This window comes from Chenopodium quinoa, unplaced genomic scaffold (assembly GCF_001683475.1).
Source record: "Chenopodium quinoa cultivar QQ74 unplaced genomic scaffold, ASM168347v1, whole genome shotgun sequence".
NCBI classification, from domain to species: domain Eukaryota; kingdom Viridiplantae; phylum Streptophyta; class Magnoliopsida; order Caryophyllales; family Amaranthaceae; genus Chenopodium; species Chenopodium quinoa.
Window position 1 is genome coordinate 2,771,126 of NW_018744874.1, and position 28,000 is coordinate 2,799,125.

General features: G+C 43.7%; 1 protein-coding gene across 1 annotated transcript; it reads left to right on the top strand.

Moving 5' to 3' along the window:
- Positions 1–881: 881 nt before the first annotated feature.
- On the top strand, positions 882–27,990 carry LOC110705204 (pyruvate dehydrogenase E1 component subunit alpha-3, chloroplastic-like). Its single transcript, XM_021883061.1, has 3 exons — positions 882–1,955; positions 26,646–27,423; positions 27,600–27,990. The coding sequence occupies exons 1-3, from the start codon at positions 1,743–1,745 to the stop codon at positions 27,875–27,877; spliced, it is 1,269 nt and encodes a 422-aa protein (XP_021738753.1). The 5' UTR covers positions 882–1,742; the 3' UTR covers positions 27,878–27,990.
- Positions 27,991–28,000: the final 10 nt, after the last annotated feature.

Sequence of the window (28,000 nt, forward strand, 5' to 3'; positions counted from 1 at the left end):
GATACTTTTATCAGATACAGAGTACCCTACATGTTCCGGTTCCAAAAAATTGAGAACCTGAACCGGAACCTATTACAACAGGTTCTCCAGTTTGTTACCCAGAACCGGAACCTCTTGTACATGTTCTGGTTCCGGAACCTGCGGTTCCTAACAGGCTCCGTTTTCGATTCAGGGTACCCTGATTTTTTGCTCACCCCTAGTACTTTTACCCTTACTTTTATTTAAAAAAACACCCTAATTACAAAACTGATCTTATCTAATTAGTTTAAACCCTAATATTAATTAAGTTACCTATTTTCAGCCAAATCAACCCCTTAGCCACCGAAACAAATTCCAGCCACCTTCACCCTCCTTCATCTTCCTCCTCATCACCATTATTCATCAAATTTCTACATAATCTTCCTCATCCCCAAATTTTTTTCTCTCTCATCCTCAACCTGTCGCTTGATCGAGTCCAATTAAGGCGATTTTCGGTGAGTTCCAAAGTTTCACGGCGAAGAATTGAGCGTGAATCGGCGATTTCTCTCTCCTCTCCTTCCTCGTGGTTTAAGATCGGTAGGGATCGGTGGGTTGGGGTTTCAAATTGGTGGGTTTCGGGGTTGGTGGTTTTCAAATCGGTGGGTGTGGGTTTCGGGGTCGATGGTTTTCAAATCGGTGGGTGTGGGTTTCAAATCGGTGGGTTGGGGGTGGTGGGTTTCAAATCGGTGGTTGGGTTTTCAAATCGGTGGGTTTCGGGGTTGTTGGATTTCTAGGGGTCGGTGGGTACGGGGGTCGTTGGGTTTCTAGGGGTCGGTGGTTTAGTGGTCGAGGCTGGTGGAATCGGTGGGTTGGGGGTCGTGGCTGGTGGAATCGGTGGGTTGGGGGTCGTGTTTCTTGGGTCGGTGGTTTGGTGGTCGTGGCTGGGTTGGCCGTGGCTGGGTTGGTGGTCGTGGCTGGGTTGGTGGTGGTGGGTTTTTTTATTACTTGATTAATTCTTAATTATATACCCTTATCTTTTTATTAAACTTGCTTAGGAAATTTTGCCTCGACCTCCGCAAACCCCCCCAAAGTTGCAACTAAAGTGGACCGGAGGTAGTATAAAAAGTTAAGTATTATCAAAAAGAATTTTCAATTAAAAAAAAATTAGAAAACAAAAACACAAAGTCTTATATGTGGGGCTAGCCACTATAGAGATTACTTTTCGGGTAATGGGGGCTACTTGATCAGTGTTAAAAGGGTTACTTTGTCGGTGTTAAAGAATTACTCAGTCAGTGTTATAGGATAACTCGGTCGGTATAACAGGGGTTACTTAATCAATGTTATAGGGGTTACTTTAAGTGGCTACACGATCTGGCCGACCGCATACAAGACGAGCTGCAAAACAAAAAAAACTTTGATAATAAACAAGTCCTAAATGGAGTTAAAAGTTTTAAATAAGGTTTAGTGTTAACAAAAGTGCGATTACGTGAAAATAAATTCCTAACTAATAATCGAACTTGAATCGAAAAAGTCCTAAAGGTCCACACACAAGTATTTGTACTACTAATCCTTGGACTCTAACTTGTTATGGTTATAAATTCTTCCTGAGTCAAATCAAAACTTGTACCTTGTTTAATTTTTTGCGAGTGAACAACATTCCCTCCCTTTTAATTCTCCTTAAATCTCCACCCTTTTCTTGTTCCTTCCACATTTTCTCTCTGAGTTGTTCATTCATCCATATTTTCTTACATTTTCATTTTCCTATTAACATTCAATCAATCATCATGTCTTCAGCTTTGGCTATTCCCAAAATCTTTCACTCTTTTAATCATAACTATACTTATAATAGGTCCAATGACAAACTCCTTGTTAAATCTTTCCAACCATCTTTTCTTAGTTCTGTTAAAAAACTTGGCATTTCTTCAAAAATACCCTTTTCATCCTCTGAGGTTGTTAAGGAAAGGAAATCCAAATGTGCTGCTTCTCCTTCAAGTCAGGTAATCTACTGCCAGTTCCTTATAGTTTTTTGTTTTCGGGTTTTTTTTTTTCAAAAGCAAAATAATATCTCCGTTTCATATTATTTGCAACGATTAGACATTTTTCTTCGCTAGTATATGTAAAATCGTTGCAAATAATATAAAACGTAAAAACGGAGGTGGTAATATAATTCGTGTGACTATGACTAGTTTAAAGTTTTAATTGCAAGGCTATTAGCTAATTTCAGTGTTTGTCTTGATTAATGTTATGATTTGAAGTCATGTACTGCATTTTTGTTATTGTTTCGGGTGAAAACAATGGGACCTTGCCGAAGGTCCGCTGAAATGGAGAAGGCTGGATTCGGTCCAAGTTATGTTGGGCCGAAGATTTCCTGCACAGTAAACACACGTAAACTAGCCTCGGGGGTGTTGCCGAGGAAGGCCCCTCCGATGCTAAAGTCAGTACAATGTGTAAGAAGAAGACACTATGTAAGAGAGTTTGTTGCTTGAGGCTTTTATGGAATATATCAGAATATATGAATGAACATATGAATCTATGAATGAATCAGAATGAATCTCCTTGAATCTATCAATATGATGCTTTATACCTCATTATACATGGAGAGGTTGGGCCTTAGCCCAATTGGCTTGCTTTGTGGGCTGACCTTTGACTTTAGCACAATTGGAGAGTTGAACCTTGACCTTGGGCTTTTAATTGGATCATTTAGTGCTTAGGCCCAATTGGACTAAATTGGACCCAAACAACTTGCCCCCCAGACCCGATTTGGAAGGATGACGGGTCGGATTTGATTTAATTCAGAAAAGGAGGGAAGTAAATGATTTAATTAATCCAAAAATTTGAATTTAAACCGTAATTAATGAGATAACAACGATTAATGATTGTGGAAGTTGGACGGATAATGGGCAGTTTAATCACAAGATCATGTGTTTAACGGTTACTTAGTGGAGTACTTAAGAGAAATTAAAACGCAGACTCCTCGTATCCCGTACCTGGAGATATAAACAGAGGCGCGTCATCTCTCCTCACTTATTCACCAACACAAACCCAGAATTCTCGAGAGAGAAACCAAGAACCCGCATCAAAACTTCGCAAATTCCCCGAGCATTAAGCTTAGAAACTGAGACTTGCCACTACGAACTCGTAAATCGGCAACTTTCGCTTCAGATTAAGGTAAATTCCTTTGATTTCAGTTTATTTTTCTTCGAATTCGAACTCCTTCCCCTTTTCTTTCGACTTTTTTCTTCGAAATAATCAATGGCAAGAGGAGTTAGAGGTAGAGCCCGTGCTCCAAGAAGAGCAAGGCCGATTCCCGATCCTAGGAACAGGATTGGGACCTGGAATGGACAAAGGCCAGAGTCTGATCCTGCTGAAGGGATTAGGGCGACTCCCCTTTCCTCGGCTCCTCCTCAGAGAACGGAGGAGCCGAGCGCCTCTGGACGGGATGATGAAGTTCCCGCTGTCCTTTGGGATATCCTCCCCGGGTTTTCAGAATGGGAGAATGCCGAAGTTGCTTCGGCCATGATAAAGAACCGCCCCTACCCATGGTGGGTGGAGAATGCCGATCAATATCGATTTGCCGAGCAAATTGAGTTGCATTACGGAATTTTTGAAGCTGATGGGTATTGGTGCCGAATGCCCTCGGCATCCAATAGAATCCATCGTCCACCCCCGGGGTATGTGGGGGTGTACACAAGACAGCTTCAGTACGGGCTGAGGTTCCCTTTGGACGTATTCGTCCGAGACTTGCTGATCCATTACAACATCTCTCTATGTCAGTTAATTCCCACCAGCATCCGAAGGGTGATGACATACTTATGGGTCTGCAAGTTCTTCAAGTACGTGCCGAACCTGCACTGCTTCAAAAAGCTCCATCGGCTAGTGCCAAATATTCAAAGTTGGCACGGAAGCCATGGTTCTGGGTGGTACCGGATTGAGTCCCGGCCCCAATACCTAACCATGTGGCCAAACGACTCTTCAGACAAGGACTGGAGAGGTCAATGGATTTGGGTTAGGGCACCCACAGATCCGGGCCACCCTTGCGTCTTCAGCGCTCCCCGGTACCTCGCTGAGCCTGATCCCGAAATGGGAAGTCTAGGTCCCCCCGCAGATAACGGGGCGGATCCGAACCTGGATCAGCAACATATCTTCGGCAAGCTGCCGAACCGGGGGGGCAGTGGCCGAATGCAGCATATCCCGGAGACTTGGCTCCCCGATACGCATTACGTTTTCCAAGAGAACATGCTAGCAGCTGTTGGCCTCAGCCGAAAGTTTAAGGATGGTAAGCTTCTTCGGCTGGGGCCGAGGCTTTTTAACTATCTCTTTTTCTTCTCTCGCTTCGCTTTTTTATGCTGTGCCAACCTATCTGAGCTAACCTTTCCCCTTTCCTTTTTTCAGAGCGGGACGAGACCAACGTTGGCATTAACTACGCTCGTCTTGGTGTCAACCGAGAACGAGTTGTAACTGAACGGGCCCCGTCTATCACTGAGCCGAGGAATAGGGAAGTTCATCTAGACTCTTCCCACTTCCAAATTGAGGCTGTTGCTCTGTATCAGAGGCAGAAGCCTTGGTGGAAGAAGAGAGACCCCTGGTTTCAGCTGCTGGACGAAGAAGCTGAAGCTGCCCGCACAGCCGAAGAGGTTGCACGGGTTCTCAAAGCTTGCGAAGGAGGAGAAGGGTCCTCCAGAGCTGCTGAAGCAGAAGCTGCAGCTAGAGCAGCTGAAGAAGACGAGGCTTTGCTGAAGACCTCGGTGAGCTTTCAGACTTAACTTTTTCTTTTTTCTTTTCTTCTTTTTTTTTTTACTCACATTCTTCCTTCCCCCCTGTCTGTTACAGTCTGAAGAGAGTAACAGACACAGAGAAGGGAAAGCTCCTGCTCGTCCCGAAGATCAAATACAAGGAGAGTCCTCAGACTCAGATATGGACGAGCAGCCCCTTCTGAAAAGGCGCCGAAGGATGGCCATCATCGGCCCTCATGACTTTCAGAGGAGGCCGATGACCATCGGCGTTGCAATAAGGGAACCCGAGGAAGGCAATGGATCGCCGAGGGTTCCCCGGCCACCACCCCAATCACCTCAAAAGACCCCTCCGCCACCTCCTGAGATGGAGGTGGATCAGAGAACTCCCGAATCTAAGGGAGGGGTCCAAGAAGAAATTAGGGAGAGTGCTGCTGAGCACGAAAACAAGGATGCCGTGATGTCCAGTGCTGAGGGCTTCACGGCAGACATCGCAAGAGAGGTTGAGGCTTTCGTCCTCACCCCTGAAGAAGAGGAGGTCATAGTAATTGACTCCTCTGAGAAGGATGATGCTGAGCCATCCAAAGCTAATCAAGCTCCATCGTCATCCTTCCCTTCTTTCCAGACTCTGCAATCTGGAGAAATGGGTTTCTCGGCCCCCCGAATTCCAATCCCAGACCACATCTGGGACCTCATATGGGGTCAGAACCGAGAAGGAGCTGCAGCCTACTTCGGCGATTTTGCTGGCATGTCCGAAGTAGATAGGGAAAGGATCTGGTCGCTGAAGGCCACTGCTGGGATGGGCGAATCCAGCAGATCAGTTCCTGACCCAGCCAGGTCTAACCAACTGCTGATGATGCAGGTAATTTTCCTTGTCTTCATTTCCTCTGAAATTCAGCTCTATATATTTTTTTTATTTATTATTTATTTATTTTTTGTCTTCCTGTTTTCAGTTCGTGCACAATCAGACTCTCACTGTAGAGCTGATAGATACCCTACAAGATAGGGTAGACGCTGCTGTGCACGACAAGAAGGTGGCTGAAGAGGAATTAAAGCTTGCTAAGCTGAAGCAAGCAGCAGCTGAAGAGAAGCAGCAGAAGGGTGAGGAGTATGAGAAAAGAGCTGCTGAAGCCCTCAAAACCTTCTGCGACGCTATGGAGAAGGAAGTTTTTCCCCCACTGATGGAAGGGGAGAAATTCCTCCAGGAGCATATGGGAGTGGACGTCTCCAAATTCAAGGCTGCTGTTGAGAGCTGTATTCAGGAAGGAGCTGCTGCACAAGCTGAAGTGCAGCAACGTCTAGAAGCTCTTGAAGCTAGCCGAATGGCTGCTGAAGAGCTGCTCCGGGCCAAAGATGTCCAACTCTCAGAGGCTGCTGCTGCTGCCGAAGCTCAGAGAGCTAAACTCCATGAGGCTGAGGATCAACTGATGACACAAAAAGTTGAAGTGGCCCAAGCTCAGACAAAGGCTTCCCAAGTTCAGCAGGAGCTGAATGAGCTGAAAGGTTCCTCCTCCAAGCTCGCTGATGAGCTGAAGAAATCCAAGGAAGACTTGGAGGAGACCCAGAAGAAGCTGGCTGATGCTGAGGCTCTACTCAAAGTCCGTGTCTATACCCAAGAGGAATATGAGATGGGTTTCAGAAACGGGTTCCGAGTATGCCGAAGAGTCTGCCTTCATGCTGAACCGAAGCTGGACTGGTCTAAGTGTGCTGAATGGGTCCAGAATCCCGAAGACCCTCATATGAAGTATGCAACTCCAGCCGAAGCTGAAATCCTTAAGGCTGAGGAAGCCGAAGAGGAAGCTGAGAGAATGGAGTTGGAAGCTGAACAGAGGGAAAGGGAGGCTCGGCAGAGTGCAAAGCCCGCTTCTTCTGCTGCTGGGGCTGAGGCCACCATGGGGCTCAACGCTGATCAGTCTGATCCTCAGGCTGAAGCATAGGAACTCGGGCAGTCGTCTTCAGAATCTTGCGGTTCATCATGTGCTTAACTTTAGACTTGCCGCTTTCTGAATTTTTTGCCTTGTTTTTTGCTTCAGCTTGCCTTGTCGTACAACAGTTTTTTTTTTTTTTTTTGCTTATGTACGTATTTCGGCAGCTGTTATTTTTCCGCTTGTGGGCGGCTGCCGATACAGTTTAATTGAACTTGTAGCTCAATTTCTGAGCATGAATTATATATCTGATGCTCTTTTCTTCAGTTGCTTTGTTTTTGAATGCTTTACTGTTTCTGTTTCTTCAATTCTGCCGTACATACTTGCACTGAGAGTGCTTCTTGCCCCCCAAAAATTGAAGTATGACTTCAGCGGAATAAGCAATTTCTTCACTTCTTCAAAATGGGTATCCGAAACACAGGGCCAACTGAAGGCAATGCTTCTGGGATACAAGTCTTACTGAAGATTGACTTCATCTGAAAGTTGGATATCCGAAACACAGGGCCAACTGAAGGCAATGCTTTGGATATTAGCTTTCTGGGATACAAGGCTCAGTTAAGGCAATATCCCAGAATTGTCCATGGACTCGTCTTTGGAGAACAAGTCTTACTGAAGTTTGACTTCAGCTGAAAGATCAGTGTTCTTTAAAAAGACGCATATCCGAAACACAAGGCCAACTGAAGGCAATGTTTCGAATAATGGCTTTCTGGGATACAAGGCTCAGTTAAGGCAATATCCCAGAATTGTCCATGGACTAATGTCTTTGGAGAACAAGTCTTACTGAAGTTTGACATCAGCTGAAAGACCAGTGTTCTTTTAAAAAGACGAGTTTTGTCAGCAATCTGAAACCCAGTTACCCGAAGGCGAAGGTTTCAGACGAGGCTGATATAAAAATTTTCAATTGTTGCTGTTATCCTTGATTTTCTGTCTATCTTTGAAAAATGGATACCCGAAACACAGGGCCAACTTAAGGCAATGTTTCGGATAATGGCTCTCTGGGATACAAGGCTCAGTTAAGGCAATATCCCAGAATTGTCCATGGACTCATGTCTTTGGAGAACAAGTCTTACTGAAGTTTGACTTCAGCTGAAAGACCAGTGTTCTTTAAAAAGACGAGTTTTGTCAGCAATCTGAAACCCAGTTACCCGAAGGCGAAGGTTTCAGACGAGGCTGAATAAAAAACCCTTAAAGAGTAGATAGAACAAAGAAAATTTTGAAAGGATAACAAGTTGTAAACATTTATATAAATGGCGGCTCCAAGGCCTTTCATTAGTTCAAAATGTACTTACAAAGATTGTTCTGCCCCGAAGGGTTTACACATGGTATTTTTTCAGTACATCAGCGTTCCAGTGATTTTTCAACTCAGTTCCATCCAACTGCCGAAGGCGGTATGTCCCTGGCTGAAGCTCATCATAAATTTCATAAGGTCCTTCCCATGCAGCTGAGAGTTTCCCATGGATTCGGCCTTTCTGAACTACAGCAGCATTCCGAAGGACAAGGTCTCCAATTTTGAGAGGCCTTGCATGGACCCTTCGGTTATAAAATTTGCTGATTCTCTGCTTATAGGCGGCCATTCTATCTCGGGCTGAGTCTCTTACTTCGTCGAGGAAATCAAGAGATTCCCTCATCAGTCGCTCATTCTCAGCCGAGAAGTGGTGCACTCGAAGGCTCTCAGAGCCAATTTCCACTGGAAGGACGGCTTCGGCACCATACACCAGTTCAAAAGGTGAGTGGCCCGTTGCCTCTTTTTCAGTTGTCCGAAGGGACCAAAGGGTTCCAGGGAGCTCCTCTAGCCATTTGGACTTCATTGAATAACAATTTGAACCTCGGCTGCGATGTCTCGGTTCTTATTGGCGGAGTAATTCCGCTTCTTTTGCTTAACTGGTCGACACGTCGGGTCAACATTAAGCTTATGGGAGATGAGGTCTGAACTTATCCCGGGCATATCAGCTGCCGAGAAAGCAAACACATCTCTGTTATCCCGAAGGAGCTGAATAAGTTCGCAACGGGTGTTCGGATCAAGGTCCATCCCGATTGTTACACATTTCTCAGCGTCTCCTTCGGCCAACTCAACTGTTTCAGTCTGTTGGTCCATGTCCATTGCTGATGGATTGGACTCTTCATTATCTGGCCTGCTGCCAATGTCAGCAGGTGTCCCAGTCTTTTTGTTCTTCGGCTGGCTCTCTGAGTCTTGCGGCTCAGCTGAGGAGCTAGCCTTTTCCCTTTCGGGCCCTTTACCTCTGGGTACAGATCCTTGGGCCGAAGCACTTAGGCCTTTCGGCTTTTTTGTGCTTGGCTCTCTTTCTTTTTCTTTCTCCTCCTCATCCTTGTCGTCATCTGGGCGATTACTGGATGGCTTGAGGTAGTTGCACCTTCGGGCGTCCTTTTGGTTGCCCTGTATCCTTTCGGGGAAGCCGGCGTCTGAGACGTAAATCATCAGCTGATGATAAGTTGAGACGACCCCTTGGATCTCGTGAATTATGGGTCTCCCCAAAATCACGTTGTACACTGAAGGAGCGTGATGGGCGTGCGAATGGTCGTACATTCCACACTCAATCAAACACATTTATTAAAAAACACCTTACAAACCAAGCATAATGACAAGTAAGAGTTCGGTCCACAAGGAACGGGATATGATTGCCAAAGATCTTTACACTTAAGCTAACTCGAAGTCAATTGGTGAATTGGGGTTCGTCAAGAAGACAAACAAACTATGGTTCTAAATCAATGAACTAAAGATACTAGGGAATGAGATCCACTCAACCAAGGCAAATAGGTAAACGGGGAGTAAAATAGACAAGATATAGCAAGGACTATATGTAAAATCAACCTCATGCAATTAGAAAACAACTCACACTACTAAACTTAGATTCCTCATTAGTTTAGCAATAGACGATACATAATCAAATTACAATAAGTAATGACGTACTCAATTTACACTTCCATGTCAAATTAGGCATATCATACTATCAAGCTCCTTAGTCAAGGGTAGCTAAACCTATCATGAGGAACTAACAAGCAATCTCATATAATCAATTTAATTGCAATTCAAACATCAATGCTTCTCCCACATTTGCATAGTTAACCCAAAAGGTCGAGCTTCACCCAACCCCTAGCAAGAAGACTACTCACAACTCATGTTTATCAATATGCAATCAAGAATTAGGGTTCTAAATACTTCAATAATTGGGGAAAAGTGGTTAACAATTGAAATAACTATCATCCAATAACAAATTACCAAGAACTAGGAAGATTTAAATAACATGCAAATACCAAATAAAATCTGAAATTAAAAGGAAGAAGGTTGGAGAAATTACTAATTGAAGCTTCAAATGTTGAATACAAATTGCCAAACTTTGAGAATAATTCTTGAATTTCACTAATACAATGATTTGATTTGATGAAAACTAAGCTAAATTAATCCTAAGGAATGTTTCAAACTAAGGGAGGTTTCTGAAAACTAGGCTACTGTCCTGCTTCTCCCGTCCTTTTAAACGATCACAAAAGGACCTTAAATAGTCCGTACAAAATTGGCTGAGATCGGGAAAAGGTCTGACCGAACTCTGGGTAAGTTCGGTCGGACTCAGGGTAGGTTCGGTCGAACCCTGTGTAGGTTCGGTCGAACCTCCCTGATCCTTGTTTGGTCGAACTTTTGAGGTTCGACCTCTCCTGCAAAATTGCTGAAAACAGGTTTGACACTGCCTTCACTGCACCCTGGAGGTTCGGTCGAACTTTTGAAAAGTTTGACCACACCAAGGTTCGACCGGACCTTTCAGAGGTTCGGCCACACCTCCTCTTGCACTTCCTTTTCTTGCTTCCTCTCCTTCCCTTTTTCTCCTCTTGCCTTTGTCCATGGCTTCCATGCTTGGCCAAGGGGCCTCCCACCGTGCATAGGACCGTCACGGAACCTGCAGAAGATACCAAAGTTCACGAGAGCATGGGGATGATAAAATAATGCATAAAGATTATCAAAATAAGCATTACTTTTCATCAACACAAAAAGAAGCCATAAGAGGATATTGAGGTGAAAACCTAAGAAAAATAAGAGGAAAAAGACCTAAATACTACCCCTAAGAGTGACATAAATGTCACTCATCAAACTCCCCCACGCTAAGCCTTTGCTCGCCCTCGAGCAAAGCAAAGGAAAAAGAACAAGGGAGAAAGAATTAGTTATTCAAACATGCAAGGAACAAAAGAAAAACCGAAATTGCTTTTAGCAAAAGCAACAAGCCATTTAAACCCCAAGGTCGCCGATGAGGACAAGTTGTGATCTCGTGAGGGTTTCCAGAGAGCATACCCCACAACTCTTACAAAATTGCGTTCAAGACAAACCAAAAACAAGGGAAAGAGAAACAACAAATACAACACAAATCATAGCCAAATCAAGCTTTTGGAGATAACAAACATGAATGAGTGTCAAACTTTCTGAGTAGTAGAAGTGAGCATGCAAGGGGATGCCGAAAGTTGATTGAAGGATAAGTTATGCTAAGCATAGAGAACTCAAACATGCACCACTCCCCCCGCATTCCATACAATCTTACCGCGTTCCCTCATCTAGATTCAAATCCGCCCTTGGAGATAGCATCAAGTGACTCCTCGAAGGAACCGGAACAAAGATAAAACACTGCAAAATAGGGAAACCCGACATCTCACCAAGTCATGCCTTCTCTATATGCTTGAGTTCCAGCTCCCTCCACCGATTAGTGACTCAACCAACCTAGGTCAACAGGGCATTGAAAGGGTTATAACGATGGCTAGGGGGTAAGGGTGTGGAGGAATTTGGAAATTGGTGCTTAGCCTAACCGTGAAGCAAAGGGTGATCAAGCCTCTTTTTCAAAATCAATCATCAACCAATTTTCAAACTACGTTGCCACAATCTTGAACTATAATGCCAAACACTTTTGAGCTTTCGCTTTCCTCTTACATCTTCATTCATCAACCCTTCGTTTGTCACATTCTCTCTCTTTTTTTTTTTTTTTTTTTTTTTTTTTTTTTTTTTTTTTTTTTTAGCTTCAAAGGCTTTTTCTAGGATTTACATTTGCTTTTCTTGAACATATATTCACAAAAACACTGCTTCACTTTCCAAGTAGAACCATTCCCTTCCAAATTTCAAATCAAAACTACAATAAGCCCTCATGGCTTGAGCTTCACGATTCTAAGGGTGAAAGTAAAACAAAAGGGCCATGGGCTTGCAATGTGCTATAATCAAGGAGGGGAAGATTCAACATGGTAAGGGCAAATGCAACCCAAAATAGTCACCGAAGGAAGAATGCCTTTGTCATTTGTAGGTTAGTTCGGTCTCGATCTCGGGAGCCAGACGCCAAGTTCTAGATCTAAGCATGCCTTGGTGAGGATCCTACGCCGCTCATACAAGTAATGTTGGAGGCTTGAACAATAAAGCTCACATCGGGTTACAAAAACCATCTCTAGGGCTTCAAATCCCCTAATGAGAGCAACACCTTCTTACCACAAACAAGTGAATTTGGGTTCGATGGGCCTAACGAGTTCTAGAACAACTACCTTAGCATGAACATGTCCCAGAGTCAACCAATGGCAATCCCGAAGCATGCAAACTTATAACACTCAAGAAGCAAAGCATTCAAACACACGAGTCAACATTATTATGCTCGAAATGAAAATGAAACAACTAAGCTTTTCGTGGTTTGCCATGAATAAAAAGGAAAATCTTTTTCATTTTTTTTTTTTTTTTTTTTTTTTTTTTTTTTCACATTTTTCGATATTTTTTTTTTTTTTTTTTTTTTTTAGCAAGGAGTACAAGAGAGATAAGAGGCTAGTAAACATATAATTCTCAATCGACAAACAAAGATCGTTCGGCATCAATACCAACGATCACCAGATTCCGTGGAATCAAATGCAAACAACCTCGAACAATCAACTCCATTCTAGTCTAAACTAACTATGCACACAAAGAAAAATAAAGGAAAGTAGGGAAAGATCTCACCAAATGCTGCTTGAAATAGAACACAAGGCAAAATTGCGATCTCACTAAGGTTTCCGGAGCTTGAGTTGCTCCTTATCCCATCATTTTGTGCTTCCGTTTTCAAGCTACAAGGAAAGTGAGCCAAAAGAAAAGAAACACTACAACTATACAAAGAAAAGTTAGTGAACAAAAGGAAAAGACTAGAATTATAAACAAAAGAAAAAGATTGACAAAAAGCTATCTACAAAATTTGGATTTTTTTTTTTTTTTTTTTTTTTTTTTTTTTTTTTTTTTTTTTTAGCTTCAAAAGAATATTACCAACCAAAAATCATCTCTAACTACAATAAATTCATTATCCGTGATGGTTCTCCATATGCACAAGCTACCATCCTACCACACTACCCTCCTATGTACACTTCAACCAAAAGGAACATCCTCCCCCACGCTAGTCTTTTGCACGTCTCGAGCAAAAGGAATAGGCATGAAAGTCCGGGGGGGGGGAAATGGAGGGAGAGAACCCTCATTGGGGGTTTCTATCCTCCCGTTCTTGAGGGGGGTTCATGAAATCAAACCCCGGGCGATCCATGGATGGATGGAAAGGTTGGTTAAAGTGCTCATAGGGCCACCCTTGGGTACCCCAACCACCATCAAAAGGATTCGGGGTTGATGGACTTGCCGGATCATAGGCGTAGTCGCACCCACCCGGCCGATAAGGGTTGTATGGTGGGGTACCAACACGTTGGGATGGGTCGATAGGACCTTCCCAATAAGCATAGGTGTTGGGGGAGGGGTTGTTAGGGTCATAGGTGTCCCAATGTGGAACTGGGCCCTCTTGAGGCGGGTGGTAGGGATAGTTAACATAGGGCGTTTGAACGCCCGCTTGCACAAGACTATCATAGTTCATCCTTGCGTAGTACCCCCATTGTTCAATAGAAGCCTGATTATCAAAACGAATACCATCGAGGGTACTACGCAGGGCACTCATATCAAAAGGAGAAGAGGAAGAAGAAGAAGATGTCTCACCTCCCCCACTAGGGGGGGGAAAATTATGCTCCACTTGGTAGACTGGTTGAGGGTGAGGGATTGCACCGCGGGCTTGTTTTTTCCTTAATTCATCGGGGATGAATTTTCGCGCAATCTTCCACCTTAGCGGGTTGGAAGGGTCTACCGAAGTGTGAGGAGGATCCGGGAGGACACACCATTCTTCTCCATTATCTACCAAGAGGATAAATTTGCGATTCTGGGTGGAGTAGTTGATGAAGCGTTGGTTGCGGAGAGCAACAATAGAAAGAGCATAAGGAGGGTAGCCGACGGCCTCTTCTTCTTTGTTTTGGAGCACATGGGGGAGCAAATCAATTTGGTCCTTGTAAGCTCCACCATTCAAAGAAAGGGCAATGAGGGTGATCATGCCCCCCATGTGTATCTCATCACCAAGCCGCCCATCTCGAGTGTCCAACAATCTCGAGATAAAAGTGGTGGAGCATTTGAACTTTAAACGCTGAGGATTGTCGGCCAAGAAAAGGCAAGCTACCTCATCTTTCACCATAGAGCCGAGGTTTGCCTTGAAGAATACGGCATACTGAAGGAGCCGGGCAAAGTATCTCAAAGCAATATGGATGATGTTGTTGACCTTTGCGGTGTTAGTGCGAAAGATGGGCTTGGTGGAGATGCTCTGCCACCATTCTTGTTCATTATAGGGAATGCGACACATTGAGGTCATATCGGAAGGCCGATGCATCCCGGTTGCTTGCCAATGGAAGATCTCATTGAGCTCACTCTCGGATAGGGAATGGTTTTCGTTGAACATACGAAAGTGAAGAATAATTTGAGATTCATTCCCTTCATCATCTTCTTCAATGACTTCCTTGCGGAGGGAAGCAAGGAACTCCAATGTGATGCGCTCATAGGTGTGAGCGTGGAGGTCAATGAACTCGCCCCAACCAAAGTTTTGTGCGAGCCGGACTACTTCATCCATGATGCCAAGCTTTCTTAAGGTGTTCCCGCAGAAGAACCTTGTAGATCGAATGGGACGGTCTATGAGGGTTTTATAGACATCCCAAAAGTGTTTGTTTGGAGCGATGATGCCATGATCATAGATGCCGGGTGGAGGAGGAAAATTTGACGATGAAGATTCACCCGTCCTCTTCCTCTTGGACTTGCTTTTGCCAAAAAGATGCATTGTGAATCTACAAAAATCGCCAAGAATTAACATTAGGAAGATTCAAGCCAAAAGGGGGCACAAGAAGCTCGTCGAGATTAAAAGTGTGTGCAATAAGAGTAAAAGCCATGAGTTGTGAAATAGATGTAGGCGGTAGTAACAATACAATTCAAGGCATTAATGGACACTTATAAACCAAGGCATGAGCTAAAAATCCTATGGCAATCGAATGCAAATCCTAAGAAAACCTAGGCGAAAATGGGCATGACGTCCCCTTAAAATTCATGAAATCCACTCAAAACTCATCGAAATCAAACCGAGAACAATGAGTAATAGTCACAAAATTCCATCCAACTCAAGAATTTCTCAATCAAAATGTAGCATGAACAACCTAGTGAAAGATTAACACATTCAAGCAAACAAATTGAAATCATGAAAACCCAAGTCATACATGCATATTCATCATGAAACAAGTTCTACTAACAACAACCAACCAATTACAACAAGGAAATCCCAATAACCATTTAAATCAAACAAGCCATGACTAACAATATCAATTATACCACATATCATACTTGAACATGTAAAACATGGTAAAACAAAGAGAAATTGAAGAAATGAGCTTGCAAAAGTTAGAATAACCATACCACAATTGATTGGAAGTAAGTAGAAATCAAGAAGTTTCAAGTCACTCAAACCCTAGAAATTGGGGAAAATTCAAGGAGTGATTTTTATGGGAGATTTTAGGATTTGAGTAGTGGATGTAAATGAAGTGAGGAGGGAAAAAGATAGGAGTGATTTTTATGGAGATTTGAGGTTGAAGGAGGGGTGACTATGGAGTATTAGGGTGAGAAGGAGAAGAAAAGGGGGAGGGAGAGCCGAATGTAAGAAGTAAGAGTGAGAAAGCAGCGGCTCAAATCTATTAAATCTGGGCAAAATCGAAAATGGTTCGGTCGGACCTTACGAGGTTCGGTCGGACCATAATAAGTTCGACCAAACTTTTTAAAAGTTCGTTCGAACTTTTTGGATTTTCCAGAAACTGCCAGAATTCAGCCTAATTTGATTTTCAGAAGAGGAGCGGCCGAACTTTCTGAAGGTTCGGTCGGACCAGCATGAGTTCGACCAAACTTATGAAAAGTTCGGTCGAACTCTTTGATTTTCCAGAATTCGACAGTTTTTAGCCCATTATGAGTTCTAGGGGAGGAGCGGCCGAACTCTTGGGTGGTTCGGTCAAACTTTTGCAAAGTTCGGCCGAACCTTGTTGCAGTTTGGTCGAACACCCCTAAATCCCTCTATCTGAAAATTTGCACAAAACTTCCCTTCAAGACACACTAAAATACAACACAATCATGCCTAAGGTGTATGGAAAATGCATTCCTTCTTAAGGCAAGACAAACAAGAATACCAACACAAACCAAATACACGCAAAACCATCAATCCAAAGTTGTGAAAGAAGAAAAGAAAACATCAAGCAAATAGAATAGAGGAGGGTTAGAAACTCGGGTTGCCTCCCGGAAGCGCTTCTTTAACGTCACTAGCTTGACGTACTTCACACATTCAAGAGATGAGATTGCATTGCATTGACTCAATCAAACCAACATGAGCATCCTCATAATAAAGCTTGAGGCGATGCCCATTGACCTTGAAAGATCTCTTGCCGTCCATATCCCAAACTTCCACGGCTCCATGAGGAAACACTTCCTTGACAACAAAAGGTCCACTCCACCTTGATAAAAGTTTCCCGGGAAACAATTTCATCCTAGAATTGTAGAGGAGTACCTTATCGCCTTTTAGAAATGCTTTCTTTTCAATGTTCCGGTCGTGGCAATCCTTAGTGCGATTCTTATAGTTGCTAGCACACTCATAGGCTTCCAACCTTAGCTCTTCAAGCTCATGCAAATCAAGCCATCTTTGCTCTCCCGCGCTAGCCAAGTCGAAATTAATCTTCTTGATCGCCCATTGGGTCCGGTGCTCAAGCTCCACCGGTAGATGACAAGATTTTCCATACACTAGACGATATGGAGTTGTGCCTATTGGGGTCTTGTACGCCGTTCTATATGCCCATAGAGCGTCATCAAGCTTTTCTGACCAATCCTTCCTGTTCTTAGCAACCGTCTTCTCGAGGATTAGCTTTATTTGACGGTTAGACACTTCCGCTTGTCCACTTGTTTGTGGATGATAGGTAAGGCCGAATCTTTGGTGGACCCCGTGCTTTCTTAGCATCTTTTGAAAAGCACTATGAACAAAATGTGAACCATTGTCACTCACCACCGCCCTTGGAATACCGAATCTTGGAAATATGACTTTTTTGAACATCTTCATGACAACCTTGTGGTCATTAGTTGGGGAGGCAATGGCTTCCACCCATTTTGATACATAGTCGACCGCCACAAGGATGTATTGATTCCCCTGAGAATTTGGGAATGGCCCCATGAAATCCATACCCCATACATCAAATACCTCAAGCTCAAGAATCGGTTGTTGGGGCATCTCATTGCGCTTGGATATGTTGCCAGTTCGTTGACACCGGTCACAAGTCTTCACAAATCCCCAAGCGTCCTTGAAGATGTGAGGCCACCACAAACCGCTATGCAAGATTTTCAATGCAGTTTTGTTGGCTCCCATATGCCCTCCACATGGATCGGAATGGCACATCTTGAGCACTCCTTGCACTTGTTCATCCGGGACACACCTACGGAGCAAACCGTCTACTCCTCGTTTGTAGAGAATGGGATCATCCCATACATAATGTCTTGCTTCCCTTTTTAGCTTCTTCCTTTGATTCTTGGAGAAATTGGGTGGGCATTCTCCACAAGCCAAGTAGTTTACCAAGTCGGCGAACCAAGGAAGCTCCTTTTCATTCAAGATGTAAAGCATATCATCTCTCAATTCATCACATATAGGGATTTCATCATCACTAGCTTGCACATTCTCTAGTCGGGAAAGATGGTCCGCAACCACATTCTCGGCCCCCTTTTTATCACGGATTTCAACATCAAATTGTTGGAGAGATAGGACCCACCGAAGAAGACGTGGCTTGGATTCTTTCTTTGCAATAAGGTACCTAATGGCTGCGTGATCGGTATAAACAATAGTTTTGGAACCAATGAGGTAGTTCCAAAACTTCTCAAAAGCATGAACCACGGCAAGAAACTCTTTCTCCGTTGTGGTGTAGTTCCGTTGAGCTTCATTCAAAGTCTTAGACATGTAGTAAATCACGTGAAGCCTCTTCTCTATCCTTTGCCCCAATACTCCTCCAATCGCAACATCACTTGCATCGCACATAAGTTCAAATGGCAAATCCCATCTCGGCCCTTGCACAATTGGAGTTGAGATTAAAGCCTCCTTTAATTTGTTGAAAGCTTGGAGACACTCTTCATCAAAAATAAAGATGGCATCTTTTTGAAGAAGAGCATTTAGGGGTCTAGCAATTTGTGAGAAATCCTTGATGAATCTCCTATAGAACCCGGCATGCCCCAAAAATGACCTTACTCCTCTCACATTGATTGGTGGGGGAAGCTTCTCTATCACTTCAACTTTGGCCTTGTCAACCTCAATCCCTTTGTTTGAAATCTTGTGACCAAGGACAATTCCCTCTTCCACCATAAAGTGGCATTTCTCCCAATTCAAAACCAAATTGACCTTCTCACATCTTGTCAAGCACTTGCCCAAGTTGGACAAACAATCCTCGAACGAAAAGCCCCCTACCGAGAAATCATCCATGAAAACTTCCATTTCAGCTTCAAGCATGTCCCCAAAAATACTCATCATGCATCTTTGGAAGGTTGCCGGTGCGTTGCAAAGCCCGAAGGGCATCCTCCTGTATGCAAAAGTTCCATAGGGACAAGTAAAAGTTGTTTTCTCTTGGTCATCCGGGTTTATAGGGATTTGAAAGAAACCCGAATAACCATCAAGAAAGCAATAATACTTGTGCTTGGTTAGTCTTTCAAGCATTTGGTCGATAAAAGGGAGAGGAAAATGATCCTTGTTGGTGGATGCATTTAGACGTCTATAGTCTATGCACATCCTCCAACCAGTCACCGTTCTAGTTGAAATGAGATTACCATTCTCATTTTCAACTACGGTCATTCCTCCCTTTTTAGGGACCACATGAACGAGGGAAACCCATCTAGAACTCGAAATGGGGAAGATGATGCCGGCATCAAGGAGTTTGGTGATTTCTTTCTTCACCACCTCCCCCATTTGAGGATTGAGTTTCCTTTGCCTCTCAATGGAAGGCTTAGCACCCTCCTCAAGTGTTATGTGGTGCATACATAAAGCGGGGCTAATACCTTTGAGGTTATCTATGGTATAGCCTAAAGCACCTTGGTGATCTCTCAAAACACCACATAACATTTGAGTTTGGCACTCGTTCAAAGAAGAATTCACAATAACCGGAAAAGTTGAATTGGGGCCCAAAAACTCATACCTTAGGTGTGATGGTAGAGGTTTCAACTCTACCATTGGAACACCCTTACCTTCTCTTGAGGTAGCTACTTCTAATGCATCATGTGTTGTGATTCCCATGCACACTTGCTCATTGCTTGGTTCCGTACTTCCTTCAAGCATCTCTTCATACAATGCCATCTCTTTGCTTTTGTCACCTATCTTTTCCTTGTTCAAAAGGACATTCTCAAGGGCATCGTTAGTAGTGAGCAAGTGCCCATGCATAGAAGTTACAATAGAATCAATAGTATCAATCATCATGCAATTATCAAGACTAGAGCTTGGATATTTCATGCTCTCATTCAAATCAAATTCTATCACCTCATCTCCTACTTTTAGTGAAATTTTAGCACTTTGAACATCTATTAAAGCTCCCGAAGTAGCAAGAAAAGGTCTTCCTAGAATTATTGGAATGTTAACATCTTCATCCATCTCTAACACAACAAAATCCACCGGGATTACAAACTTCCCCACCCTTAGAGGAACATCCTCTACCTTACCCTTTGGGAATTTAATAGAGCGATCGGCCAATTGTAGGGTGATGTTGGTGGGTAGAAGTTCCCCTATCCCAAGTCTTTGGTATACCGAGTATGGCATTAGGCTAACACTAGCCCCTAGGTCACACAAAGCATTATCAATTTGCATCCTGTATATTGCACATGGGATAGAAAAGTTACCGGGGTCTTTTAATTTGGGTGGCATCTTGTTCATGATAATTGCACTACAATTCTCGGTGAGACTCACCGTTTCCACCACATCACACTTTCTCCTTCCACTCAAAATGTCTTTTAAAAACCTAGCATAGTTAGGCATTTGCTTGATAGCATCGGTAAAAGGGATTGAAAGGTGAATTTGCTTCAGTGTTTCAAGGAATTTTCCGAATTGCACATCTAATTTGTGTCTCACAAATTTATGGGGATATGGAAGTCTTTGCAATTGTTTGGTTTCTTTTTCACTCTCTTTTTCTCTTCTCTCTTCACTCTCTTTTTCAAAATCTTTTTCTTTCTCACATTCTTTCTCCTTTTCATTCTCATGGTTTTGCTCTCTCTCTTGTTTAAAATCACTTTTAAAGGGAGGCTCACTCATGTTCATTCTCTCGTTGCCTTTTTTAGGAACACTTTCTTCCAAAACTTTACCACTCCTTGTTGATATAACATTTACAGGCCTCTTAGGATTTAGTCCTTGGGGTGGTAGTTTAGAAGTGCTAGTCCCTTCCTTCAAAGCATTGGCCAATTGTGAAATTTGTGTCTCTAGCATTTTATTATGGGTCATCACTTCACTAAATTTCTTTTCACTTGAGGCCATGAAAGAATTGAACATTTTAGTTTGATTTTCCAACATTTCCTCTAAGCTAGACCTACTATGTGGTGCTTGTGCATAGTGGTTGTCTTGGGAAGCCCTATTACCTCTAACATTCGAATTGGACGCATTTTGATTTGAAGAACCTCTATTATTATTGTTGTTCCAATTGTTCCGATTATTAGAGTTTCCTCCTTGGTGAAATTGCCCTTGATTCCCATAGTTTCCTTGATTATTATGATTATGGTTACCATAACCACCTTGTTGGTTGTAGTTACCTTGGGGATTTTGGTCCCTTTGGTTCCTATTTCCCCATTGATTTTGATTATGGTAATCGTAATCATTTCCTCTTTGGTTATAGGCATTCCCCCCTTGTTCTCTTCTATTTGGTGGTAAGTATCTTTGATTATCATTCCTATGTCTATTATCATAAGACAAGGCATTGACTTGTTCATTTTCATTTTCATTACCATCTTCGTATTGGGGTTGGGGTTGGAAATCATAATTACAAGAAGAGGTATCATGGTCATAAGACCCACAATTTTCACAAAACAAACATCCATGAGGCATGTTATTAGAAGTAGAGGGAGAAGAGTTAGAATTCATACCTCTCCCCTTAGATTGGGAGGGTTGCTCTTGTGTTGAACTAGAGGTCTCTAGTTTTGCCTTAATGGACGTCATCTCCTTTCCAAGGTTGGCGATTTGGGAGGTCAAATTGTTGATGGCATTAAGGTGATCAACGGAGTAAACCGCATTTCCTCCCTTGTTTAGAGAATCTCTCTCTCCTTCTTGCCAATCCATGTGGTGCCTCACCACATCCTCAATTATCTCTATGACTTGCTCCTCCGTCTTGTTCATAATCGGGCCACCCGCTCCTGCATCCAAGCTAGTCTTTCCTTGTGGGCTCAAACCCCCATAGAAAATTTGAAGCACTTGATATGACGGAATGCCATGATGAGGGCACTCCCTTTGATATTCCTTGTATCGTTCCCATGCTTCATAAATGGTTTCACTAGCTTTTTGACGGAAACCTTGGATCAAAGCTCTTGCCTCGGCCGTCTTCTTTTGGGAATAGAATCTTCCTAAGAAAGCCGTGGTGACCTCGTCCCAAGTTCTCAAGGAGTTAGGCCTCACCTCCTTCTCAAGCCATTCAAGAGCCCTTCCTATCAAAGAAAAAGGAAACAACTTTAGTCTCACAAACTCTTGAGTTACCCCATTTACCTTGATCGTGTTGCAATATTTTTCAAACTCGTTCAAGTGTGCAAGAGGGCTCTCATGTTTTGCTCCACTATATTGCCTCCTTTCAATCAAATTAATCATTGCGGGCCGAATCTCGAAGTCATTGGCTTGAGTAACGGGTGGAGCAATGCCGCTTGAAGCTCTATAAGCTCCCGGAGTTCCCAACTCCTTTAAAGGTCTTTGAGGTGGTGGTTCCGCGTCACCCATTTGATCTCGATCCTCCTCAAAATTGGTCCCTCTAGCTGGGGGAGTAGTAAACGGCCTAGAACCGGCTCTTTTTCTCCTTCTATAAGTTTGCTCAATCTCGGGATCGTAAGGTACCAAGATCCTGTTATGAGTTCTGCGCATACACTCTCAACAAACGCAATTAGTACCAAGGCTACAAGTGTAGCCAAAAAGAAACAATCTTTTTTTTTTTTTGAAAATTTTTTTTATGGTGAACTAGACTCAAGTAATCAATTAGCTATCAACAACACCGTTCCCCGGCAACGGCGCCATTTTGATGGGCGTGCGAATGGTCGTACATTCCACACTCAATCAAACACATTTATTAACAAACACCTTACAAACCAAGCATAATGACAAGTAAGAGTTCGGTCCACAAGGAACGGGATATGATTGCCAAAGATCTTTACACTTAAGCTAACTCGAAGTCAATTGGTGAATTGGGGTTCGTCAAGAAGACAAACAAACTATGGTTCTAAATCAATGAACTAAAGATACTAGGGAATGAGATCCACTCAACCAAGGCAAATAGGTAAACGGGGAGTAAAATAGACAAGATATAGCAAGGACTATATGTAAAATCAACCTCATGCAATTAGAAAACAACTCACACTACTAAACTTAGATTCCTCATTAGTTTAGCAATAGACGATACATAATCAAATTACAATAAGTAATGACGTACTCAATTTACACTTCCATGTCAAATTAGGCATATCATACTATCAAGCTCCTTAGTCAAGGGTAGCTAAACCTATCATGAGGAACTAACAAGCAATCTCATATAATCAATTTAATTGCAATTCAAACATCAATGCTTCTCCCACATTTGCATAGTTAACCCAAAAGGTCGAGCTTCACCCAACCCCTAGCAAGAAGACTACTCACAACTCATGTTTATCAATATGCAATCAAGAATTAGGGTTCTAAATACTTCAATAATTGGGGAAAAGTGGTTAACAATTGAAATAACTATCATCCAATAACAAATTACCAAGAACTAGGAAGATTTAAATAACATGCAAATACCAAATAAAATCTGAAATTAAAAGGAAGAAGGTTGGAGAAATTACTAATTGAAGCTTCAAATGTTGAATACAAATTGCCAAACTTTGAGAATAATTCTTGAATTTCACTAATACAATGATTTGATTTGATGAAAACTAAGCTAAATTAATCCTAAGGAATGTTTCAAACTAAGGGAGGTTTCTGAAAACTAGGCTACTGTCCTGCTTCTCCCGTCCTTTTAAACGATCACAAAAGGACCTTAAATAGTCCGTACAAAATTGGCTGAGATCGGGAAAAGGTCCGACCGAACTCTGGGTAAGTTCGGTCGGACTCAGGGTAGGTTCGGTCGAACCCTGTGTAGGTTCGGTCGAACCTCCCTGATCCTTGTTTGGTCGAACTTTTGAGGTTCGACCTCTCCTGCAAAATTGCTGAAAACAGGTTTGACACTGCCTTCACTGCACCCTGGAGGTTCGGTCGAACTTTTGAAAAGTTTGACCACACCAAGGTTCGACCGGACCTTTCAGAGGTTCGGCCACACCTCCTCTTGCACTTCCTTTTCTTGCTTCCTCTCCTTCCCTTTTGCTCCTCTTGCCTTTGTCCATGGCTTCCATGCTTGGCCAAGGGGCCTCCCACCGTGCATAGGACCGTCACGGAACCTGCAGAAGATACCAAAGTTCACGAGAGCATGGGGATGATAAAATAATGCATAAAGATTATCAAAATAAGCATTACTTTTCATCAACACAAAAAGAAGCCATAAGAGGATATTGAGGTGAAAACCTAAGAAAAATAAGAGGAAAAAGACCTAAATACTACCCCTAAGAGTGACATAAATGTCACTCATCAGAGCGTCGATGACCAAAAATTCAATCATGACGTTCCGGGCTGCCTCATCGCAACCGATGGTGACAGGAAGTGTCACCTTCCCATCTGGATAAGTTGAAGCCCCATTGAACCCGGATACCGGATAGGGTACCGGCGTAAGGTGCTTGGGCTTCAGCTTAATTTGATTGTAGGCCTTTCGGAACAGAATGTTTGCTCCACTGCCACCGTCAACAAGGACCTTACTGACGTCGTGGTTGGCCACCGTGGCGATGATCACCAACGGATCCTCGTGAGGGAACGTAATCCCCTGGCAGTCGGCGGCTGTGAACGTCATGTTCGGCACCGGCGACTGGGGAGATTGAATGTCAGCGTTGTTCACCTGGTGAGTCAAAGCTCTAAGGTGGCGCTTGTGCTCCCTCCGAGAGTATATTCCTCCCGAGATAACATTGATCGGAGGGAATTTCCCTTCCGGCTTTTTACTGTTTTTCCGGGGGAAATCAAGGTCCTGCCGAGGGTCCTTTGCTGACCTCTCGGATTCTTTTTTCTCGCGGTGATCCGCGATGTATTTTTTCAAGTATCCCTTCCGGACCATGTCCTCTATCTGGTCCTTCAGTTGGATACACTCCTCAGTGTTGTGGCCCGAAGACTCGTGGAACTCACACCACTGATTTTTATTTTTTCGCTGATACCACTCTGGGAGTGGTCTCGGCTTTCGGTAACTCTGCTCCTCCTTCGTCACACTGTAAATTTTGGCGCGTGGAAGAGAGAGCGGAGTGTAGGACTCGTATCTGCCTGTGTATGAGGCAAATCTTTCCTTCTTTGGGTCGTTGGCCAAAGATTGCTCCGGGGCCTTTGACTTTCCCTTTGCCTTATGGCCTTGGCCTTCAGACAAGGGTATTTGCCTCTGTTTCCCTCCCCCGGATTGAGGTTGGGTTTTCGCTTTGTTCCATTCTTCGGCTCGGATGAACTTATCCGAAGCACTAAGAGCTTCCTCCAAAGTCTGCGGGGTATGCATGACCATGAAGTCTAGGAACTTTCCTGGCTGAAGGCCATTCTGCATTGCGAAAACGGCTAGCCCCTGGTCCAGCTGGGAGACGCTTGATGACTCGTTACTGAAACGGGTCAGGTAGTCTCGGAGGCTTTCGGTTTCCCCCTGTTGCAGACTCATGAGCTCTGCGGTAGTCTTCTCTCGGCGGTTTGCCGTGGAAAACTTGCTCCTGAACTTGGAGGACAGATCATCCCACCCTGTTACGGAGCCTTGCCTTACTCCCTTGGAGATCCACGCTTGCGCGACCCCCTTGAGAGTGGTTGGGAAATATTTGCACCAAGTCGCCTCGGATCTGGGGCAAAGATGCATATGAGTCTCATACGAGGCCACGTGGTCCTTCGGATCCGTGGTCCCGTCATATGTGATGTGCGAAGGGATTTTAACCGTGGGTACGCGCTCTTCCAGTATCCATTGCTCGAATGGTGAACTAGCGGGTAGCATAACGGCCTTGCCCTTGTTCCTGGCCGAAGGGACCGCGCTCCGCCCTCTTAGAGAGGTAGGAGTGGTTTTCGTCCCTGGCTGGGAAGTCTGGGCCTCGGCTGCAGGGAACGAGAGGCGACTACGCACGCTCGGTTCCTGGCCGCCGAGTCGGTCAAGGACGCTTCTGCGAACAATCTCAGGTTCTCGGTGAGTAGATTCTGGCCGAGAAGCTGAGCTGCTGCTCTTATGCGCTTCTGGTCTTGAGGATGAGGATCCTTTTAAAAATTGAGGGTTCTTTTTCCTCTGTTTTTCATTTTTCCAAGAATCCTCCTCCCACTCTTCCAGTTCCCGGAAGGAAGGAAGCTTCCCACCATCATGGTCTAACTTCCTCCGCTGATGCCGGGTATGCGGAGGAGTTCGATCACGAGGTGGTGGCATATTTTGTGCCCTCATCGCCTCCATGAGTACTGCCAGCGCTCTTGCCACCTCTTCCGAGCTGGGCCCCGTCAAAGGGGTCCTCGGCCGAGTGTGGGAATGAGGGCGCGCAGTCGATGGTTGGCTTTGGGACACTGAATATGTCCTATGATCGGACTGACCCCTGCTAGACCGAGAGTGGCCCGGCCTATATTGAGAGTCATGAATTACGGGAGATAGAGAATCCTCCTTGTATGATCCTCCCCCCGAGCCGGCACCCTTGGGAGAGTTCCGGTCCGGCGAGGGCGATGGTGTAGGGGTTTTAGGCTTTTCGCCCGCTCCTTGACGGAGGCTTTTGCTCTTGCGGTTCTTAGCCATTGCTGCTAAGATAATTGCAAGATGATCTTGGTTAGGAATTTGGCTTAAAGATTTTTGAAAGTCTTCCCCACAGACGGCGCCAAATTGTTTCGGGTGAAAACAATGGGACCTTGCCGAAGGTCCGCTGAAATGGAGAAGGCTGGATTCGGTCCAAGTTATGTTGGGCCGAAGATTTCCTGCACAGTAAACACACGTAAACTAGCCTCGGGGGTGTTGCCGAGGAAGGCCCCTCCGATGCTAAAGTCAGTACAATGTGTAAGAAGAAGACACTATGCAAGAGAGTTTGTTGCTTGAGGCTTTTATGGAATATATCAGAATATATGAATGAACATATGAATCTATGAATGAATCAGAATGAATCTCCTTGAATCTATCAATATGATGCTTTATACCTCATTATACATGGAGAGGTTGGGCCTTAGCCCAATTGGCTTGCTTTGTGGGCTGACCTTTGACTTTAGCACAATTGGAGAGTTGAACCTTGACCTTGGGCTTTTAATTGGATCATTTAGTGCTTAGGCCCAATTGGACTAAATTGGACCCAAACAGTTATGATCATGTAAGTGTTACAATTTATAAAGGAAGAATTTTGATTATTGAATTTGTGGTTGTTGGTGATTATTGTTTGTAGTTGATTACTAAAGAGGAAGGTCTGTTGCTTTATGAGGACATGACTTTGGGTAGAATGTTTGAGAATATGTGTGCCCAATTGTATTACAGGGAAAAAATATTTGGATTTATCCATTTATACAATGGGCAAGAGGCTATTTCAACTGGTTTTATCAAATTATTATCACAGAAAGATTCTATTGTTAGTACTTATCGTGATCATGTTCATGCCCTTAGCAAGGGTGTCCCTGCTCGCGCTGTGATGAGTGAGCTTATTGGTAAGGCCACTGGTTGCTGCCATGGGCAAGGAGGGTTATTGCACATGTTCTCCAAGGAGCATAACTTTCTAGGTGGTTTTGCCTTCATTGGGGAAGGAATTCCTATTGCCGCGGGAGCTGCATTTACGAGCAAGTATAAGAGAGAGGTGCTTAAGGAGAAGTGTGATGATGTGACAGTGGCGTTCTTTGGAGATGGGACTTGTAACAATGGGCAGTTCTTTGAGTGTTTGAACATGGCTGCATTGTGGAAACTCCCCATTATTTTTGTAGTGGAGAACAATTTGTGGGCAATTGGAATGTCCCATTTAAGGGCAACTTCTGATCCCGCGATTTGGAAGAAGGGACCTGCTTTTGGGATGCCAGGAGTCCATGTTGATGGAATGGATGTTTTGAAGGTGAGGGAAGTGGCTAAGGAGGCTGTTAACAGGGCTAGGACCGGTGAAGGTCCTACTCTCGTGGAATGTGAAACTTACAGGTTTAGAGGACACTCTTTGGCAGACTCTGATGACCTTCGTGACCCTGGTAAGCTCTTCTACATACAAGAGGACATCATTCCATCTGATATTCTGATACCATAACATTTTTTTTTCAGTTTTCTTATTCGAAGTCCTAGTGATGAAGATGGAATCTTGACTTTTGTTTTTTCAAATTCTTTTTGCAATTGACAACATACATACATAATTCACTTTTGTTGGCAGCTGAGAAGGCTCGCTACAGAGTTAGAGATCCAATAGATTGTTTGAAAAAGTACTTAATCGAGAACAAGTTGGCTAGCGAAGCTGACCTCAAGGCAATTGAGAAGAAGATAGATGAACTAGTTGAGGAAGCTGTTGAGTTTGCAGATCAAAGCCCTGCTCCACTTCGAAGCCAACTTCTTGAGAATGTGTTTGCAGATCCAAAGGGATTCGGAATTGGACTTGATGGTAAACACAGATGTGAAGATCCTAACTTCACACAAGGAACTACCCAAGTTTAACTTTATACAGATGTTAATTTACATTGTTCTACACCTGATGTCATTAGTCGTGTGTAATGATCATTAGGAACCGTCAGGTAAATTCCCTGATTGAGTTTAACAAGCTGATTTGTAAAAGCTTAA

What these genes read in the sequence shown, in the direction of transcription:
- LOC110705204 (XM_021883061.1), top strand. Translation starts at nt 1,743, where the DNA reads ATGTCTTCAGCTTTGGCTATTCCCAAAATCTTTCACTCTTTTAATCAT. An exon ending in CTGCTTCTCCTTCAAGTCAG is followed by an intron (nt 1,956 to 26,645) that starts GTAATCTACTGC and finishes TATTGTTTGTAG; the next exon opens with TTGATTACTAAAGAGGAAGG. An exon ending in TGATGACCTTCGTGACCCTG is followed by an intron (nt 27,424 to 27,599) that starts GTAAGCTCTTCT and finishes TTTTGTTGGCAG; the next exon opens with CTGAGAAGGCTCGCTACAGA.